This window comes from Girardinichthys multiradiatus, chromosome 18 (genome assembly GCF_021462225.1).
Source record: "Girardinichthys multiradiatus isolate DD_20200921_A chromosome 18, DD_fGirMul_XY1, whole genome shotgun sequence".
Lineage (NCBI taxonomy): Eukaryota > Metazoa > Chordata > Actinopteri > Cyprinodontiformes > Goodeidae > Girardinichthys > Girardinichthys multiradiatus.
The window spans coordinates 32827582-32847781 of record NC_061810.1 but is presented as its reverse complement, the minus strand read 5'-3'; the positions used below and the strand labels follow the sequence as shown (position 1 = coordinate 32847781).

Below are 20200 nucleotides of genomic sequence, written 5' to 3'. Positions count from 1 at the left end.
CGGCCATCTGCCACGACCGACTGGGGGTTTGAGAGAACAGAGCAGAGACACAAAGAAGCACTGATCCAGGAGTCCTTTCTATGGGAAGGAAAAGTAAAATACAGGGATATTCTGGAAAAAAAAACTACATGCTAGGGCCGGATTTTTATCTTCCAACAGGACAATGACCCTAACCATAAAGCAAGAGCTACTATGAAGTAGATCTTATCATATTCTTATGTTACAGTGGTCAAATTCCAGACCTAAATCCAATTAAGAATTTGTGATATGATTTGGAAATATATGTTCCCAGTATTTAATCCATTTGAGCAATTTAACAAAGAAGAAAAGACAAGATGTTCACTTTCAAATGGACAAAGCAGCTTCATTTTTCCCAAAGGACTTCCAGCTGTTATTACAGTGAAAGAAGGTTCTACAAGGTATTGACACAGATGTGTTGAAAATTGAATTGCAGGCCACTTCTGAAAGTTTTATTTAAAAATAAAATAAAATATGTATTCCTCTCCTTCCACTTTACAATTATGCTCAACTTTGTACTGGTACATCACATAAAATCCCAATAAAATACATTAAAGTTAATGGTTGTAACATGACAGAAAAAAACTCCAAGGGGTATAAAAGCTTTTGCAAGTCACTGTATGCCTGAAATGCAAGTCTCTAGCTTTTTCTTTTTTTATGACAAGTTAACCTTTTACACAATTTTTAAATTCAAATTCCCATTAAAAGGAAAATGAAAAAGTTATTCTATTTTAGAAGAAGATCCAGGAAGTTCAAATAAAAATGAGTAAAATGCAGTTTGTTTTCATTCAAAATAGTTTATTGCCATCATGCAAGAGTGCCATCAAAGTTTAGACCACCACAGATGCAAAATTATCATTTTCCCTGTACAAATATACTGCATGTATTCATAAATATATGCTCAAAATGAGAAGGTGGGTAGCGAGGGTAGAGCTTGAGCTGATTCATTCTTTTAACCCAATATAGGTTTTGTTATGATAGTTGACATGCATCAACATTACAGTGCAATATACTGGGAGGAGAGACACACTCGCATACACACACACACATTCAGATGGCATTTTCAATTAACAACTGTCATGCAGGGGGAAAAAAAAGGAGAAAGGTAGAAACTACACTAAAAAAGTACCAGTAAGAAATTAGATTTTTTAAGATGGTTTCTGAAATAAAGTCGTTAAAACAAGTCTTCTGCATCCAAACCACCTGTTAGATTATGAGGCCAAAGGGGAGACGAACTGTGTTCACTTTTTTGGTTAATCATTTATCAGGAGCACCCTAAAAGTACTGGCATCCTCACTACTTCAGAAATCAACTACAACTACTGATGCATAGTTCTGTGCTTAAAACGAAGCAACTTGCATTAAAACTGGCACAACATTCCTCGTTGTAATAATCTGAGAATTGAACTCTGTAACAAATGTAAACATTTTGTACCTATGGTACTGTTACAGTAACAATACCCTTGGACATTCAGTATATAGACTCTGGATGTACAGTACAGTGTACATTGTGGTGTTCTGTATTCTGGGTAAAAGGGGCTCAAGGGATTGAACACACCACGAATACGAAGGCCTCTGATGAAAACAGAAATTTGGCACTTTTACATGATTTTTTTTTTTTTTTTTGCCTCCACAACTTGAGCGTAGTCTTTTAGAAAAAGCAATGTTAAGCAGTAACATTTTATTCTTAAATTGAGCAAATAAGTATCCTTGTAATTATAGCCCTTACCAACAGCCAAACCCTCACTTTTGTTTTACATTGAATTTAGGGAAAAAAGGGTATCAGTAAGACACAGAACGGGAGAACCAGTTTAAAGTTTTACCTTTCTAATCAAACTCATTACTGAAAAATGTGAGATCTGATCTTCAGGAATCACCTTTATCTGTCTATGACAAAACATACAAGCGCATCAAAAAATTGATTTTAGTCATATTCAAAAACAAACTCAAAACTAATTCGCACACAGTGGTATATTTCAATTGGTTTTACAATTCTGTTTCATTTTTGATGATTATGAATGGTAACTGATGGAAACCCAAAATCCAGTTTCTCAAAAAAAATTTAATATTATGTAGCATTTTGTGATCTCCAAGATCATAGGGAGGACAGGTGTGTAGGAGACGTCAGCAGTCATTGATGGGACTCCACACAGTGGTTAAGCAACAAAACATTACTAAAAAAAAGCTGGCGGTTCAGAGTGAGCCGACTGTCCCACATAAACAGGGACTTGAGCGGAAGGAAAAAGTGTAAAAAGGATACACAACCAAGAAGGAATAGCCTTGAAACTATTTAAGATTAATTGGGGGGAGAGTCACTAGGTGCTGACAGTGGCTGGAGTATGAGTTTCAAAAACCACTACACTGACATATCCAGGACATAGGTAGCAGCTGTTGCATTTCTTGCGTCAAGCCATTCCTTAACCAGAGATGTAAGAAGCATTTTACCTGGGTTAATCTGTATAATGTATCATTATCACTCATGCTTTACAATGCTTTCAAGGCTGCCATTACCCTTGTTGACTGTACATTTTGTTGGTGCTACACTTTTTCCTTCCACTCAACTTTCCAATCCCATGCTTTGATGGGACAGACCGTCAACACTGACAGCAGCCAACACCCTTTTGGGGCTTACCCTACATATGGATGGTGTCAATGACTGGTTGAAAAACATATCAGCAGTCTTCCACTTGAATATGTAGGCCATAACATAACATTTCTGTATTGAAAGTATTTTAATAAGTCTAATGTAACATATACACTTTCTGAAAAACTGAATTTAGGATTTTCCCTAGCTGTAAACCATGATCCTTAAAATTTACAGAATTTCTGAAAGTTTTCACTCTGCGTAATGAGTTTCACTTTTTGAACTAAATGACTTGTTAACTTTTAAATTAAATTCTAATTTATACAATATGTGCATGTGGGTTTATAAGGTCAAGTAAAACTAGAGGTCAGTGTCTTGTGGTGCAGTATTTTTGTCAAGTATTAAAACTCATTTAATTAATTTTAATCAGTGATTAAAGTTTAATAAAGCTGGACTTTAAAGCAAGAGAGAAAACTTTCCAATATTTTATAGGGTGAACAAGTAATATTTAAAAATAAAAAATAATTGCTCTTACCCTAAATTTTGATTGTCGTTTTGTAACATTATTAGCAGACGTCCTTCTAGCAAATTCGATCAACTAGCCATTACTGATACACTGTATTTAAATCATTACATTTTTCAAAGCTGTGACTACCACTTTTATTTTGTCGTTTCTCTAAATGTACCATATAATCATACATTCTGCCTGCAAGACAACAAAAGACAGAAACACTTGTACTTACCAGTAAAAAAAAAAGAAAAGAGAACAAAACACAAAAAACGGTGAGCATTCATTTGAATCTATAGAATAGATGGTTAGGTAGTAATCAAAGCAAGTACTTTCTAAGTTGAATAACAACAAGAACCGAGCAAACACTAAGAGCATATCAGTCAAACAAAAGTGAAGACATGCAAACTGTCAGAATTGTAAAACGAGAAAGAATAACCAAGAGGGAGACGTTTCCCTTTCAGACAGGCACAACTTCCTGCAGGAATAAATAATACTTTACATTCCAATGTACAGACCTGCGCGTTTCCCTCAGGTTCGAACACTGACCAAATAAGCAGATAAAGCAAAGCAGCTGGTTGCTCCCACAGTCCAAAGTAGGTGTTGTAACCTACAGAAAAGATGCAATGGCGACAAATTTTGCCATCTTTTGACCAAAATAAAACCCGACATAAAAAAAAAGAAAACATTTTAAGGAATACAGTCAAGCAGCTTTGATAGCCTTTCAGTTCATGTTGCTCTTATTTCTTCTGTTTCTTGAAGATTTTAAAGGGGTGTTTCTTGCGGATGACGGTGGGATCTGTGTCTTCTCCTGTTGAGCCACTGTCCTCCTCCAGAAGACTCTTTTTGGTGGTCAGCTGTGGGATGCGACTGCTACCTTTGGCCCCCACAACTCCAATTTGGACTCCCGTTGGGGATGGCGTATCCGGCTCGGTTGAGTTGGGGCTAAAAGAACGGGATGACTCGGAGAAGTTGTTGATCTCTCCCAGGCTGGGCGACTTTTCCATGTGGGGAATTTCCTTCATGAGGATTGGGCTGCCAGAAACAACCTCAGCAGTGCCTCCTTCATAAATGCGGTTCCCTCCGTTAGAGGTGAGGGAGTGCAGGGAGACCGTGTCGTCTGCCCGTCCGGGCAGCCCGTACATAAGAGAGGTGGGTTTGATTAGGTAGCTTTTGGAGCTGTAGGCCGAGAGCCGATCGCCCACTTGTGAGAGGGACAACGAGGAGTCAGAGTCGGAGCGGTTCAAGTCCCTGTAGGAGCCAAAAATAAAATGGAAAAATTAGTTGGAAAAAAGGAAACTAAAAGATGCAAAAGATTTCATGAGTAATGCAAGTATTCCATGCTTAAGTTTGTCTATACTATGCCTGCAAAGCTGCATTCTCAGCAAAGCCTGGTTAGTGGAAATTTACGCTTCTTAAATTTTGAAGGCAATAGATATCAGGAGCACTACAAAAGGTTGAAAAAGGAGAGAGAAATGCTTTGAGATGCAATGCCAAATAAGCACAGTGGCTTAAGGTACTGAGTGACAAAACCAACTAAAATACTATAAAAAAACAATGTGGCAGCGTTGCAACAAAAGGTTAAAAAAAAAACCAAAAAAAACCCCCGAAATGACCGAAGGTGATTTAAAAAGAAAGAAAAAGACCCACACACATGCGTACAGTGTAGAGCGAGACTGATACCCGAGACTGTCGCTGCATGAGGAGTGAACTTTGGAGATATAATCAGGAATGGGGTCCATGGGCTGGAAAGCAGCATGATGTACATGGGAGGAATGAAGGGCAACACCGCCAGCAACGGTGCTGGGCAAGCAGGAGGAGGAAGAGGACAAGGATGGCACAGACTGAGGGATTGGGTTGGAAGCACAAATGACTGACGGGTGAGAGAGGGCTGAGGAGAGAGTTTGCAGAGGAAGACATTCAAGTTGCCCAAATGAATGGCTTCGAGACTGTCTGAAGGTAGGCCTAGACTTAGATGGTTGAGGGTTTCCCTCTCCCTGCTGCCCTGCCAACAGGGAACTCTCTACCAACCTCTGGGAACCTAATGCCAGCTGAGGGTCAATGTGGCGTTGGCGCAGGGACATCATACTGGGAGCTGTAGGAAAAAGTGACAGCATTAGTAGCAAACACTTACCAAACAGATTTTGATAGACAAGGAAAAGACCAAGGAAAGGATTACTGGGATGTTATCAATGTAAAAGATGAATCGATAAAGCTGTTCTTGGCTAACACAAATTTCTTGTTTTCTTGTATACATAAAATAAAATAGAACAAAATAAAGAAAAGATGTGCTGCGGGTTCTTAGATAGAGGTAAAGGGTTGGTAAAACCAACAGAATAAAATCACAAGCATGGTTCCTACACATTCATCATGCACATACTTTCCAGACATACATTTTCAGACCTTTGTCTGAGGTTTACAAGGATTGCATGTTAGATATTTCTTGAAGGAAGATGATGGACAGATGGGTGGATAGATAGAAGGAAATATAGAATGCAAATATATTTTAAAAATTCAATTTCCGTTTTCCATACTTATCTAAACAGAAAATACCAAAAATCGAAACGCATACTTTTAAAGTCCGCACAGGAACCCTGTATAAGATTATTCTATGCATCAAAGCATATGTCTTTACATTTATCAGATTTTTAATAAACTATAAAATGCATAATCATAGTTGATGCATATCTGAAAATGGAGTTCTTAGTTTAGATGCATTTAACGAACAACAAAAAAACAGATTTTTCAGCGTTTGACCCGCTGATCATCAATCAGAGTCAACCTCTGGCTGAACAAATGGTGCACCTCTAGTGCTAGATCACATTACTTTTTCTAAACAATATGTCTCAAAGGAGACCAATTCATACCTTGTTTCAATATTATAAATGCATCAGAAAAAAATCCCAGCATTGTTCTCATCGCATTCCCAAACAGGAAAAAAGATCAAATAAGAAAAACTGAAATTTTAAAATAATTATTAGGAAATGACTACAGGGGTGCATTGGGTAAAGGGATTACTACTAAGCAAGTATTAGTCATTGATGAACAGCATAGAAAAATTCACGGTTCAGCTGTGCCTGAACATACAGTTAAAAAAACTAGGAGTATGGGTCAAAGGGAAAGGCAGTTCGAAGACTAAACTTGGGAATGAATAATAGCCAACCAGAATACTTCCACATGGATGGGAAATCTGAAGCAATGGGCCGCAGGTCACTGACACGGCGCCCCGGCTGCATGGTGCCATCTAAAGTGAGGCCAATGAGAAAGTGTTGGGAGTCAAATAGAAGCAAAGGTGGTGTAAATGGAAAGGGAGTGAGAAAGGGGCTGAAAATAGTTTTGATTAAAATGCTGGCATGTGTTAAAACACATGATTCAATGCTTCACGCTTTGTCGAAGAAGTAACTAGAAAGGTATTAATAACGTGATGGAACATTAAAGGTTTACATGACTAAAATGTATGAGGCATGTACTCAGACATGTCTAACATTAAGCAGAACATCCATGTTAGAAGAACAGATGGGGATGTGGGATGGTGTTGAACCTAGACAAGGATTTAAGCACTGACTACACTAACATTGATTCCTTTGTTGTAAATTTGCCACAAGGGCTGACTGAACATTGCTGCAGCATATATCAAAATATGATCAACACAAAATCTTATTCTTATTAAGAAGTATATTTGTCTTGACAGTTCAGTTCAGTTTTCAATGGAAGAAAGTCACAGAAGGCCTCTGTCTCAAGAATTGCACGATGTTTGAGTATAAACTTTTAAAAAAATGAAGAAAATGGACAAAAAATAAACAGTAGTAGATGCACCGAGAAATTAGCAGGTGATTGAAACTGGAAGGTTTCAGCTTGAATGGTCCTGACTGGTGACTGGCCAGGAAACAAATAACAAAAAATAAATTAACAAAAAAGCAGATGTTTTTTCCCGGTCAGTGAACATCACTATGCCAAAGTGCATCCAGTGTGGCATCATCACAACCCTGTTCTTCATATATTAATTTTTAAAGATAAATCAGAGTTACTTGAAATCCGTATCGACAGATAAAAGATCGGAAATCAGCCACAAAATTCCAAATGGTGCATCTTTACAGAAAACATGTAAAATGAAGATGTGTGTCAAAACAAGACAGTTATGAGAAATTACATTAACAAGTCCAACGCTCTTGATAACAATTACTGAGAAACCTACAGGACCTCCATCACCAGGATGTGCAGAACGACAGTTTTTAGGAGATATTGCCCAAGAAGACCCAGGTGTCATGTGGGTTGATTTTTTATTTTCAAACCACAGTCTTTGGCTGTTTAGGGATTCGTTTGTTAATCCCCGCACAATGTACCACAGATTCAGACGAACCCTTACATTGCAGATTTCCAGGCACCATGCCTTCGTCCAAGTCGTCCATGTCGTCAGACATGACAAAGTGCTGAGGTGTGGCTCTGCTGCCCATGAAGCTGGCGTCAAGGTTGAGGGCTGAGGCCAACGAGGGAAGGCCTGGGTTGTTGACAATATTGAAGCCTGTGAGAATCTCTATCTGTTGCCAGCGATGCAGCCTTTCCCTCAGAGCAGCGGTCACCTCGCCAAGGGCCTGTCTGCAGAGATATTAAAACAAATATACAGGAATGGTGCAAATTCACCTCTAAACAATCCTTTATTATTTTCCTAAACTGTTATTGTCTCCGACTTACTTTGCAGCCAATATTTTGTGGTCCACATCATCCAATGAGGAGCTGTGAGCCACATGGAATGTCCCGAAGAGAGTACTCCTCTTTTTCTTTATTTTCTCTGCCTGAGAAAAAAAAAGGTGTCAAACTTGTGCTTAGTTTTCATTATTACTCATTTGTTATGACAACATGTCTATCTATTATATATGTATTGAAGAAACGGCATCAGGCAAGAATTTTGGCATTTTAACTGCATTTATCAAGATAATGATTAATTGGGTCTGAATTCATTAAGAATGTAATGTATCATTTATTAAATAATTCTTAAAACAAATAAAATAAATTGGCAACACTCTTGATCTGTGCATTTGAACATTTCCAGTAAATGGCATTTTCCCCGATACTTTTGTCCTTCTCACCCCTTCTTTGGCCACCAGGAGCTGCCGTTCAGCATTTTGCTTCTTGATGTTGTAGTACTGCACCTCTACCTCGTGGGTAAGCTGCAGCCACTTCTGCAGAGGTTCTGGTGGTGACCAGCCACTCCGTGACTCCAGCTCCTTCTCAGCTTTCTTTAGAGCCATGCGGACCTAGAACAGGTTGCAAACAACGAGATAAAGGTAAATGTAGCACAACAATAATTTGGCAACAACTCCATAGTTTGGTTTTCTAAAAATCTCTTAATTTCTGTGAAATTAAAATAAGAACTTTTTATTAGAATTCTGAGATTATAAAAGTGTCATCCTTTTTACATTAAAGTAAAAAAAGCTCCTCTAAAAACCATTTACCACACATAGGGCCAGAAACTTGTGTAGATTTGGGTCCAAAAATAATTGTAGGTCAAATTCCAAGTGTGACTTGTTTTACCATGCGTATACTGGCCAATCTCAGTCTGGTTGGAAGCAGTCATTTACACACCATGTCCACATTTATTCATGCATAAGCACAAAGAATTAAAGAAAGAGACAAATAAATAAATAATTCACTTTAATGGAGTTTCTAGAGGGGTGCATAAAAGTTTTATTATTATTTTTCACTTGTCCTGTGTCACGATAGCCTGGCCTAAGTGGCTGAAGAAGGGCAGTAGGCAGATGTTTTCCAGTGTAGCATATGATTTATTTCCAAAAAAGTTGCATCAATAAAATATGAACTTGTGTTTGTAAGACATTCAATGTTTTGGAGCGGAGATGCAAAATTATTTAATTAATGCTGTGTTTAAAAATTAAAACTGGATAATTACAAGTTTGGAAAGTGTAAATATTTGGGTTTCAGTTCTTAATATTCTGTAATTCAAGGACTACAAATCATATTTACACTAATGGCACCGGGAACCTTGATACCTGCCTCCTGAATATGAGGGAAGATCTATTCGCTTAGTTAGTTAAATGTGATATGGCAAATTTAAACCTAAATGTGAAGGCTCAGAATGACAGTACCTGTTCCAGCTCTTCCTCTGCATACTTCTGCCGACTCAGTTCATTCTCAGAGCCTTCTCGCAGCTCTCTCAGTCGCTGAGCTTCTTGCTTTGCAGCATTTATCTCATCTCTCAGCTTCTGTTCCAGGTTCACCTTCTCCACTTCAACTGTCCGATGCTCCTCCTGGGCAATCTGCAGTCTGAAAGCAGGATTCACGAAAAAATGGGAAACGTTAAATTTAATTTTGTCTTAAAAGGCAAGTCATCAGTGGGTCCCTTCCAAGGCTAAAAAAGGAAATCTTGCTGTACCAGTGTAATTTTATGTCTAGGAATTACATGCAAGCATGTGAGTGCTACCTTTGTGAGGAATGTGTGCACTACATCAGCTGTGTATCACAGGAAACAATGGTTGACATGTAAAAACAGAGCATTGCGCTCAACTGCTAAGCTGCTCACAATAAACTGACATCAGAGCGAGCTGAGCCAGAACTGGCAACAGCTGTCAGCGAGTAACCTTAGAATAGCACAATATGATACCAAATACGTCCGTGTTCTTTGATACGTGGTTTAGTTTTTAAGTCTGATATACTTTCTGCATAAACACTGTGCATAGAAACGTGTCCCGTGTGGCAAAATGAAGATTGCAAATAATATTGGCTGCAAGTTGAGGATTTGTTAGGATTTGCTACGACATCAACAATGATCTCTGAAGTAGTTTATTTTTAAAATCTTATTTGTGGTAATGGTGTAATTCCACCTGTTGGACACCAGGGAGCAGCAGTCTTCCCCAGTAACATTAACCAGAACAACAGAGGCAGCAGAGAAGGGCAGACTGATGAAAGCTGACCAGACCACCAGCTGTGGAAAATGTGCCTGGTTGGCAGTCAAGCTAATGCACTTAACCCTGACCTTAACCGCGCTTTAGCAATGATTTGAACGATCGGCAACATCCAGAGAAAATATACTACTACTGTATACTAATCCTAACTGTACAACTTAAGAGTCGACCTAACCAGGCAAAGCAGGAAATGATAGCAAACATGATAACATTTAAATCCAACATAAGTGTGCATGCTAACTAGCTTATGAAGGTCCCTCACACTTAATGCAGTCCTTGTCCCCATTCTTTTTTCAGGATGTATGCCTGGCATGCCACACCCAAATTCACATCTATATCCAAATGTCAGTGAACTAGCACTCCAGCCAATACGTTAAGCAGTTACGCTTATCACTGCCTCCCACCATAAAGGCATAGTTTCAAGGCACACAGGAAATCCTGCTCTTGTCAAAGCCTCCGCTTACAGTCTCCTAACAGGGAAGCCATGTTTGAGCCTGGCTACTTGATACCACCAGAGGATCTGCTTGAAAGTATGGAAAGAGAGCAGCTGGCAGCAGGGATTAGGACGAAAGGCTCAACTACACACAGAGGACATACCTCATTCTTCTTGGATGCAAAAAAACACTGCCTGCAAGACATGCAAGACTCATCTTACTTCTCAGAGATCTAAAATTTATGAAGTATGAAATATTTTTTCTCCCGGCCAAAGTATTCTGCTGTTAAGGTTGCAACACGCAACAAGTTTAATCATTTTGACAAAATTCTTAGTATAATGAACATACATTTCAAAGTATCAAGGTTTAGAGGCCATATCTAACTTCACTGAAATGTGCAAAACTATTGTCAACATCTGAGCTTCTACACACAGGAGCTGATATTCAAATAGTCACACAACTTCACCACAAATTATGTTGCAATGCAGAGATAAAAACTACACCTCTACTGATTTGAGCCAAATGCAAATTCTTCTATTTATGTGAAGCACCGCAATACAAAATGATTAATAAGTAAGGACAATTAGTTATAGTACGCCTGGACATGGCGTACTAAAAGTTTGCACTTGCTGGCATTTTACAAATCGCTCTTTGGTTTGATTGGCAAGGAGAATAATATAATTTGCCTAGTTGGGGGGAGACATACAAAACATCATTTAAAATCTGCCAGAAGAAAAAGTGTTAAACTGAAAGGAAAAAATAACCTAAGCAGCACTCAAAATGAACTGTAAGACTATTAGGGGCACGGTGTGACCCCACTGACCTGTCCTCCCAGCAGCAGTGCATTGCTCTCTTGGCAGACTGAGAGGAGGCTACTTTACCAAAACAGAAACATTTCCTAACTGTAAAGCTTTAAAAACAATGTCTAGTGTTTAACACAGAGTTAAATACTGCAGTGCCTTGGCAAAAACGTTCATGTCCACTGAACCTTTCCACATTTTGTTAAGCAACCACAAAGATCAATGTAACTTATTGGGTTTGTATGTGCTAGAGACCAACACAAGGTAGTGCATGATTGTGAAGAGGAAGGAAGATTATATATGGGAAGCTACATTTCTTATAAATACAAATCTACATTTGTCTTCAGTCCCTTTGAGTTAATATTTTGTAGCAGCTCTTTTGCTTGCAAGGGGCTACGGTGGTAGAGGTTCATCCTGTAACCGGTGGGTTGCCGGTTGAAACACCCGCTCTGTCCGTCTCGTTACCGTGGGAAAGATGCTCCTTGCCTGCTGATGTTGGTCAGGGGGCTCGGGGGCAAAGATTATATGGCAGCCTCACTTTGTCAGTCTGTCCCAGGGCAGCTGTGGCTACAATATAGTCTACCGCTGTCAGTGTGCGAATGTGTGTATGAATGGGTGGATGACTGAAAGGCTTTCTTTTCTCCGCTCTACATCATGTAGGTCAGATTCTGTGGAATGGATAAGTAATTGCTCTCCTATAGACAGATTCTCCCACCTGAACAGTGAATTTCTGCACCTCAACCAGAGTTACCTTTTGGGTACTTATGATAAATGCTTCCCAAGCCCTGCCTGTCAGTTCAGGTGGACAGCCATGTCTTAGAAAGTTTGCTGTTTTAGCATAATCTTTCCTTCTTTGGATGATGGATGGAACTGTGCTCTGTGAAATGTTCAAAGCTTGGGATATTGTTTTAATAGCTATAAATCCTGTCATAGAACAGCTCTAGATATACTCAGATTAAGTTACACTTAGATGTTATCTATTAACTATTAGGTGACTTCTGGAGGTTAATGGTTGCATTTATTTCGAGGTATCAGACTGAAGGGCTAAACACAAATACATGCCACATGTTTTGCCCTGCAATGTCACATGAAGTCCAAATAAAATACATTACTCGTTCCGCAGAGCAGAGAATAGGCTTCAATGATTTTAATTATAATGAGACATTACATTATCTGGGCTTTATCTCAGTGCCACATCCTTCAAATGAACAACAACTGTCAAAGCTTTGGCCTATTTTAAAGTCTCAAGCATTTCTAAGAAGAGCTTTTCGTTAAATGGTAAGAAATGATGCATCAAAGCAGCTGGGATCCATAAAACCGCAGTCTACAATTTTTAATAATCTTTATTCAGTCTCATAAACCTTCAACAACTACTGCACTGCCAGCAAGATCAAACTAAAAGCATCTAAAATTAGAGATTAGAAAAAAATAGATAACAGAAAAAGTCCTGACCTGTGTAGGAAATGACTAAATATCCTTTTAAGGTATAGGAAGATTAAGTGCAAGCTTTGAAGCACATTCCCAGAATTCCTCCTGGCAAGTTGCTGAAGTATTAACAGATACAAAAGGATGGATATGTTTTATAACCTCGTTGGTGGGTTTTGTAAACCTTAGCTATCCTTGCTAATAAGCCAAGTGCTACTTTGCTCTAATGAGTGACTTTGTCCTTCAGATCACATCAATAAATTGTTTTAGAGCAAGTAACTCAAGAGATGGAAACAAGGCGGCTGTGTTCAGCTCAAAAGAAATAATTACAAAGAGCCAGCTCCCTGGTATATTTCTTTTCTTATTTGAGACTGCTATAAATATCTGCAGTCTTGTACTTAGGAGAACGTGTGACAAGGAATTACAGATGGATTTAGAGATAGTTCTGATTTTATGGTGGAGAATAGCTGGCTCTTGTCCTGCTTTATGGTTTTTGTTCCTCAGATTGATTCTCCAAGAACAATGTGGCTGTTTATCCCCATCTGTGTTTTCGTAAAAGAAAACTGCTTTTGACCAGCAAACAACCAAGACATCTCCATGCATACAGGTGGCTACATTTGCTTACAATTATACTAATCATTTTTTCCATTATTCTGTAGACCACCTAAACAACTACCATTTTACCCGTGGAATAATGTAGAAGACGTCTGGGGGAAGCTTTTTCCAGCAATACTGGCTGTATTTTAATCCAGTTTTTGTTAGATATATAACAACATGTAGTGGCGTGTGTTTATTCTATTTACCTAGTTTAAAGACCAGGTTACCTTTCCTGATATCCTGTGCCCTTAAAAGTTTACCATGACAATAACAATAACAGATATATAATTAATGCTGAGATCTAACACATAAAACTGAAACTATGTTGTGTGGGTGATTGGAAAATCCCTTACTTCTGCTGTAGGTCATGCAAACTCTGCTCAGCTCGCTGTAAGCCCTCCAGGTCCTTCATCGTTTTCTTCATGTGCTCCTTTGAGTAACGATTCTGTATGTAGGCAAACCAGCAGCCGCCCATCCCTATGACTATTGACACCACCAGAATGAAGTCCTTCAAGTGGCTGTGTCGACTCACTAAGGGAAAGAATAAAGTAAAGTTAGTCTTAGCATGATTAATAATTAAGCAATTTGCAAAAGCCAACAAAAACAATTCACCTCCGTGATACAGCTGCCTCTTAATAAATTAGTTTATCATCAAAAAATGCATTCATTTCAGTAATTCAACACAGAAATAGAAATTTGTACAAAGTATGATGTTGATTTTAGATCATTTTGATGAGAATGGCTTATACCTAAAGACAATTCTAAATTCGTTTGGTGAGAAAATCTTATTACAATAAAACCAATTAAAAATGAAACGCTGTGGTGATGTTGTGCAATGTTATGTTATGGCTGCTGAGATAGCTCCGTAAAGAGGGTATGCCACAAAAGATCATTGCTAAAGGTGCTGGCTGTTCATAGAGTGCTGTATCCAAGCATATAATAGGTTGTTAAATGGAAGGGAAAATGTTTGATAAAAACAGGTGTACTTTCACTTTCAGATTGATGTAAAATAAAATTGCATTTTATTTGGAAATCAAGGTCCCAGAGTCTAGATGAACAGTGGAGAGACATTCCAAACTTCTTGAGGTTCAGTCTGAGGTTTTCACAGGTACTGATGATTTATGGGGCCATGTCATCTGCTGGTGGTGGTCCACTGGGTTTTATCAAGTCCATAGTCAACATAGCCATCTACTGGGAAATTTTAGACCACTCCATGCTTCCCTTTTCTGTCAAGCTTGACTGAGATGCCAATTTAATTTTCAAGCAACACTTGACACCTGCTGACACAAAACAATAAACCAATAACTGCTTTACTGACCATAGTACCAAAGTGCTTGATAGGCCAGCTAACTTGTCTGACCTAAAGCACAGAGAAGCTACGGTATGTTGTAAAGAGAAAAACGACAGACAAAGCAGACCCAGAAATGCAAATGAGCTGAATGCTGCTATTAAAACAAACTAGTCTTCTCTACAACCACAGCAGAGCCACAGGCTGATCACCTTTTTGTCACAATGAATTAAAGCAGTAATTAATGCAAAAGAAGCCCTCATTAGGTATTGACTGCATATACTTTGCAGTATATGGACATACTTTTCCGTAGGCCCACATTTCCGTATTAAAATAATTTTATATAAAACTTAAATTTTCCGATACTTTACACCACATACTTGAAAAGGATGTGGTGTAACGTATGCATTTCTAAGTCACAGTGCTGTGGACCGACACAAATGAGGTCAGTGTCACAAGCTTAGGTTGTGGTGACAGGGGTTAAAGACAAAAAACCACAGCAGAGACAGCTCAGGATAATGCAGGTTGTTTCAGTATAGGAGTCAAAGCTTGTATTCTGCAAAAACGTTTGTTGATACGCACAAGATGTAATGGGTCAAACTTGCAATTTGTTTAAATATAAATGTGCATGTGATAATCCTGTCAATATAAAGATTTAAAGTCATTAGAACTCATGCCAGATTAAAAGTAACACCTGTTTTTTTTTTTTAGAAGCAGCAAATTAGATTTAGATTACTGTTCTACCAAAGATTAAAATGGCATAGTTAAATTAGCACACATGTAGCACTTAACTACACAAAACTAGACACAAAACATCTTTGCTCTTGCAAGTTACAAGATGAGACAAGTTTTTTTTTCTCTTGCAAAACCTGATTAAGGGAGCACAAGAAAGACATGTCAAAACTTTGCTTTTTACTTCCTGGAGTAAGACAATAGGCTGAGTAGATGCCACAATAAAAAAAACTGATCTTAAGAAGCATACTCTTGATTATTCTCTCAACAAAACAAACTGTTAGGATGTGTGTACGTATTTGATTTCATGTAATTAAAAAAAACAAACAAAAGTTGCCTCAAGGGTGTTTAGGAGGTTAACCTATCCGTGCCCATTACAGTCACACATGAACAAAGAAAACCTGCAAAACTAAGACTTAAATGATGTCATACCAGTTTGTAATTCTAGAGTCTAGAAAGAACAACACATCTTTCATTAAACAAAAGGATCCGATTTGCTGGTATATGCAAATTACCATTGCTGAATCACAAGGAACAGAACCTTCAAAAATGACGCCATGTTATTTAACTGAAATGTGTTTAACGTATAATAATATATTAATATTCTTTTCCCACAGAAAATGTCCACTTTAAATGACAAAAATCATCAGATTTGAATTTAGAAAAAAAAATTAAAAAAAAGTGAAAGCATAAATAATAAATCACAATAACCCTTTCCATTGTTTTTTTTATTTTATGTGGATAAGAATTTTAAAAATCCATTTCAGACAAAAGCAACCTTTTGAGTCTCACCCTTAAGCCGGATATGCACTCAACCTGTGGATGATGATGGAGCGTATGTTACCACATCATCTTAAGTCTTTAAACAAAGAATGGATTGTTTTCTCAAAGAGAAACAAAGTAGAGAAAATATGATATACTGAATGGATGTGTCTCCCCACCTATTAGAAACACAAAGGGGATGCAGCGAGCGTCATCTACGTAGGAAATGTGGGTGGGCTCTGTGGAAGTAAACATGTCAAGAGAATGGGTTTTTTTCCTCACCCATCAAATAACACTTTTGGCCAAAGGATTATAAAACAATTGGAATCAGGGATTAGGGGAAGTAATAACCCAAACCTGAGGAATTAGGTCATAAAACAGTTCAAGCCACATCTACCACAGATAACTCGAGCAAGAAGTCAACAATCAGATCATCAGGCAATAGTAGATACTGTGAGCATAAATTTTATTTGGTAAGAAAATGCTCCCTTTGGAGTGTTTTGTTTTTCTAGGTGAAATCCCTAAACATTTTTCACTACATGAAACTTCTTACACTAAGTATATTACAGGCATAACGAGCCTGAATATATGGTACTTCAATAATTAGCTAACACTTATTGCAGTCCAAGCTGTTCTTCATGATATGTATATTGCATAAATCATATATACAATAACGATTAATTTGCAAAATATGGTGCAACCCTAGTATTTACCTTCATGTTTCTTCTGTCAGTATAAAACATCTGCAGATGTTACCAGACTGTTGAATCAACCGCCCTCCCCAAAATAAACATGCTGCATGTTTAGCTACAATGATTAGCTTCCGGTGTAACTGTTTATTTCCACTGTCTGAGCCAACTGAAGGAGAGAATATTTAACTGTAATTGCAGTCTGATAGTATCAGTACTTTAATTTCCCTACCATCGATCACTTGTATAGCATTAGCTTTAAGTGAGCTTTTAGGGTTGAGCAACATGTGGTGAGAAAACTGTAAACAGACTAGCTTGTAGAGTTTGAGTGGTGTGACAGACTGTGTCCTAGGATTAACAATTTTTTCAACTAAAATACTATAGTGTGGTTAAGCTCCCACAAGTCAAACAAGGAATTACTATATACAGAAAAGTGAGACCAAGACAACCACTACTGCCTCTCAGACAACACTTTCTTTGACTCTCACAATGTTATTGGTAAAGTCACCACATAAATCTTCAGTTTATGAAGTGTAATGGGAACTGGACACTTTGCTATTATTTTTTACTCTTCGGTGTCCATTGGTTTATGCTTTTGTTTGGTGTTCCAGATTTTATGTCACCACTTGGCAACTTTCGACAACCATGTAGGGTTGTCACAATAATAAAACTTCAATCTCAAAACCAATACTAAGAAAAATACTTGATAGTCGATATCATCTTTGATAAATTTTTTGAAAGCACAGGGATCTTTTTAGTTAACAGCAAATAATATGCTTAATTACAACATGCTGTAATTTAACTTCCTTAATTAGGGCAAAACCAATCAGTAGGAGACAATTCAGCCTTCGTTTAGAAAAATATATAACTTAAAAGTGTCACTTCCCAGTTGGAGAAACAGTACACAAGATAACACTTTGTATATAAGTGTTAATGTTCTTTATTGAAGTATGTACCTTGATTCAGTCAGTCAATTATTTTGTTTCATTAGCATTGCTCATCTTTGGTGTGTCACTGTATGCTTCCACTTGCCTGTCAATTTGATGTTGAAACATAAATGTTGCTGAGGGACAAATAAAGGACCAGTAAATTATGTTTCAACACAAACATGGATCTGACACATATAAAACATATCTTTTAGTGTTAACAAGGATCTGATCCATGCAAATGTATTCAGCAACAGCCCTATACAATTTCTATCTTTCTGTTTAATCTTGCATAATATTTTCTTTAGTGATCAACTGCAGTTGTGTTTAGTGATCAACTGTTTCAAGAACAACAATTTGGGCAAATGTGAATAGGTCAATTTATATAGATTTTTACACAAATGAGTCTTTGAATAATTCAACTTTTAGAACCGATATTGAAATATTGATTATTTTTGACAAAACTACAACAATGTCTTTTTTCTTTCCGCTTTTAACAAAAACATATTTCTTGATTTATGAAATTAAAATTAATATACCTACTGTGAGGTACAAGCCTGAACACAACTCAAAGGGAAGAGTTGCAAAAACTATTAATGCTCTATAATGATACTCTCTATAGAGGTGGAGCCTTGCTCTTGATTCAGATCAGTATCTCTGTAGCTGGTACATGTTCTTGACAGCTGTTCATACTGCTCTGTCTAATCTAAGTAATCTGTCATTACATGCAATGAACAATACTTTTAATCCCTATCTGAAAAGCCATTTATGGTGCACAAATGACATTTAACAGGCAACAAAACTGAAAACAACCAGTCCCAGGTTTGTTTGGGTTAATCATTACAAAACAGTCCACCCCTTTAGACACAACCTTTTGTTAAATATGTCTCAAAATGCTGCTGCTCTGTACAGTCAGTCTATCAGTTGGACTATTTGTGGAAGCTATTTGCTATGAAAGGCTGTCAGAGCCAGACGGTCCTTGCTAATGTCTTCCTTCAGGTGTTAGAGGAAAACACAACCACAATAAAACATGCCAGAAACAGACCATTACACATTGTTTTCCTGTGCAAGCTTCATCCAATGCAAATGCCTGCTTTCTTGGAAGGCTCATTAGAGCCTTCTTTGAATTCATTAGGGATTAGATGAGCTCCAACAGCAACTATAATCCAAATATACTTTACAAAATGTCTTGTAATAATAATGTAATTGTTTTTTTCAGATCTTAAATATCATTTTGCAATTTTAAAATGGAAATCTGATTTGTTGAAAAACTCCAAAGCTTTTGTTTTAAATATAGTCTTTATTTCCAGGTATAACAGCTGAAGCACGCCCTGTTCAATAGGGACGGTAACCTAAACAATTCGAGCCGGAATACAGAAGTAGAACTTTGACACCAGAGAGGAAGAGAAAAGGGATGAGTTCTGTGTTTTCATTGAATGCATAGGGAGTCACAGACCCATTGAGGTCACCACACCCTGAAACTGATACAAATGGTATCACACATCAAAAGAGTGGTGGTTCAAGAGAATTAAAGATGAAGATGGAGTTTCAATACATGAGTTAACATAACAAAAAATGAAAATATATCATGAAGATAAAAAGCTGTTGAAAGCAGAAAAAAAAAAAAACAGATGCGAGGATGTTCGTAATGCTGGAAAGCTCTTCGTAGGAGTATTAATTTATAAAGCCAGGTTGAGCTGATCACCTAATATTTGCGAATTATCCAGCTATAGTGCTTACAAACACCTCAGATTTGACCTTTTACCAACTTTAACCATCTCTCTCCAGGGTACTTTAATCTGCCCTTGCCTTTAATGATCAGAAAGGATAACTGTATTCCACTGCAGGTGGAAATTAACCTATTTTGCCAAATTAGAAAATATCCCAATTATCCCTTGATTAGTTGTAACTTTACATTTTTATCAATGGTTTATACCTTTTTATGTAAACCTCTTTATTCGCCGGAATTATTAGTTCTAGTAGCTTTGAATGTGAAAATGCCTCAGTGATGAGACACTACTTTGTCTACAGAAAAAAAACAAAAAACAGTTGATATTCAGGACTCTCTCTAAAGAAAGTGTTTATAAAAATTTGTAGAATCCAGTTTCGTCATTGCCTGTCCAACATGGATTTCAGCTACAGTAAATGCATTAATTTGCTTTGAGCACAAGTACAGTGACAATAAGACTATGAATGAATGAATAAATTGGTCTGACACTAATTGGATGATTGGTATCTCATGGCATGTCCTCTCCTGGAAGCGCACACAAACTGGAAGCTCGGCTTAGTCTGGAAAATCAGTAAGAACAAACCTCAGAACCTTCCAACTAGACTTGCCCGATGGGTTAAAGAGGACTCATCACCCTTTTGGATTTGGGTGCATTAAGTGTTTTGTTTACATCATACGGTTGGCTATGTTTGTTTAGTTTTTTGTACAGTTGTGCAAGATTCCTACTCCCGCCCGTGCCCTTTTGAAGTGTGTCGAGCATTGTCCAGTGACCTTACAGATTTAAATTCTGAT

General features: G+C 37.6%; 1 protein-coding gene across 4 annotated transcripts in view; it reads right to left on the bottom strand.

The window, feature by feature from the left end:
• Window positions 1–799: 799 nt before the first annotated feature.
• Window positions 800–20200, bottom strand: part of LOC124883923 (stromal interaction molecule 1-like) — a 41661-nt gene continuing 22260 nt past the window's right edge. The window contains exons 7-14 of one of the 4 annotated variants that reach the window (XM_047391410.1): window positions 13636–13813; window positions 9211–9388; window positions 8197–8364; window positions 7802–7902; window positions 7476–7705; window positions 6273–6353; window positions 5141–5204; window positions 800–4360 (exon numbers count right to left, since the gene is read on the bottom strand). In XM_047391410.1, the coding sequence (XP_047247366.1) occupies window positions 3850–4360; window positions 5141–5204; window positions 6273–6353; window positions 7476–7705; window positions 7802–7902; window positions 8197–8364; window positions 9211–9388; window positions 13636–13813 (1511 nt within the window). In that variant the 3' untranslated portion in view covers window positions 800–3849. Of the gene's footprint in view, window positions 4361–4792; window positions 5205–6272; window positions 6354–7475; window positions 7706–7801; window positions 7903–8196; window positions 8365–9210; window positions 9389–13635; window positions 13814–20200 lie in introns of all 4 variants that reach the window. The other 3 variants (XM_047391409.1, XM_047391411.1, XM_047391412.1) reach the window with 3 other exon arrangements.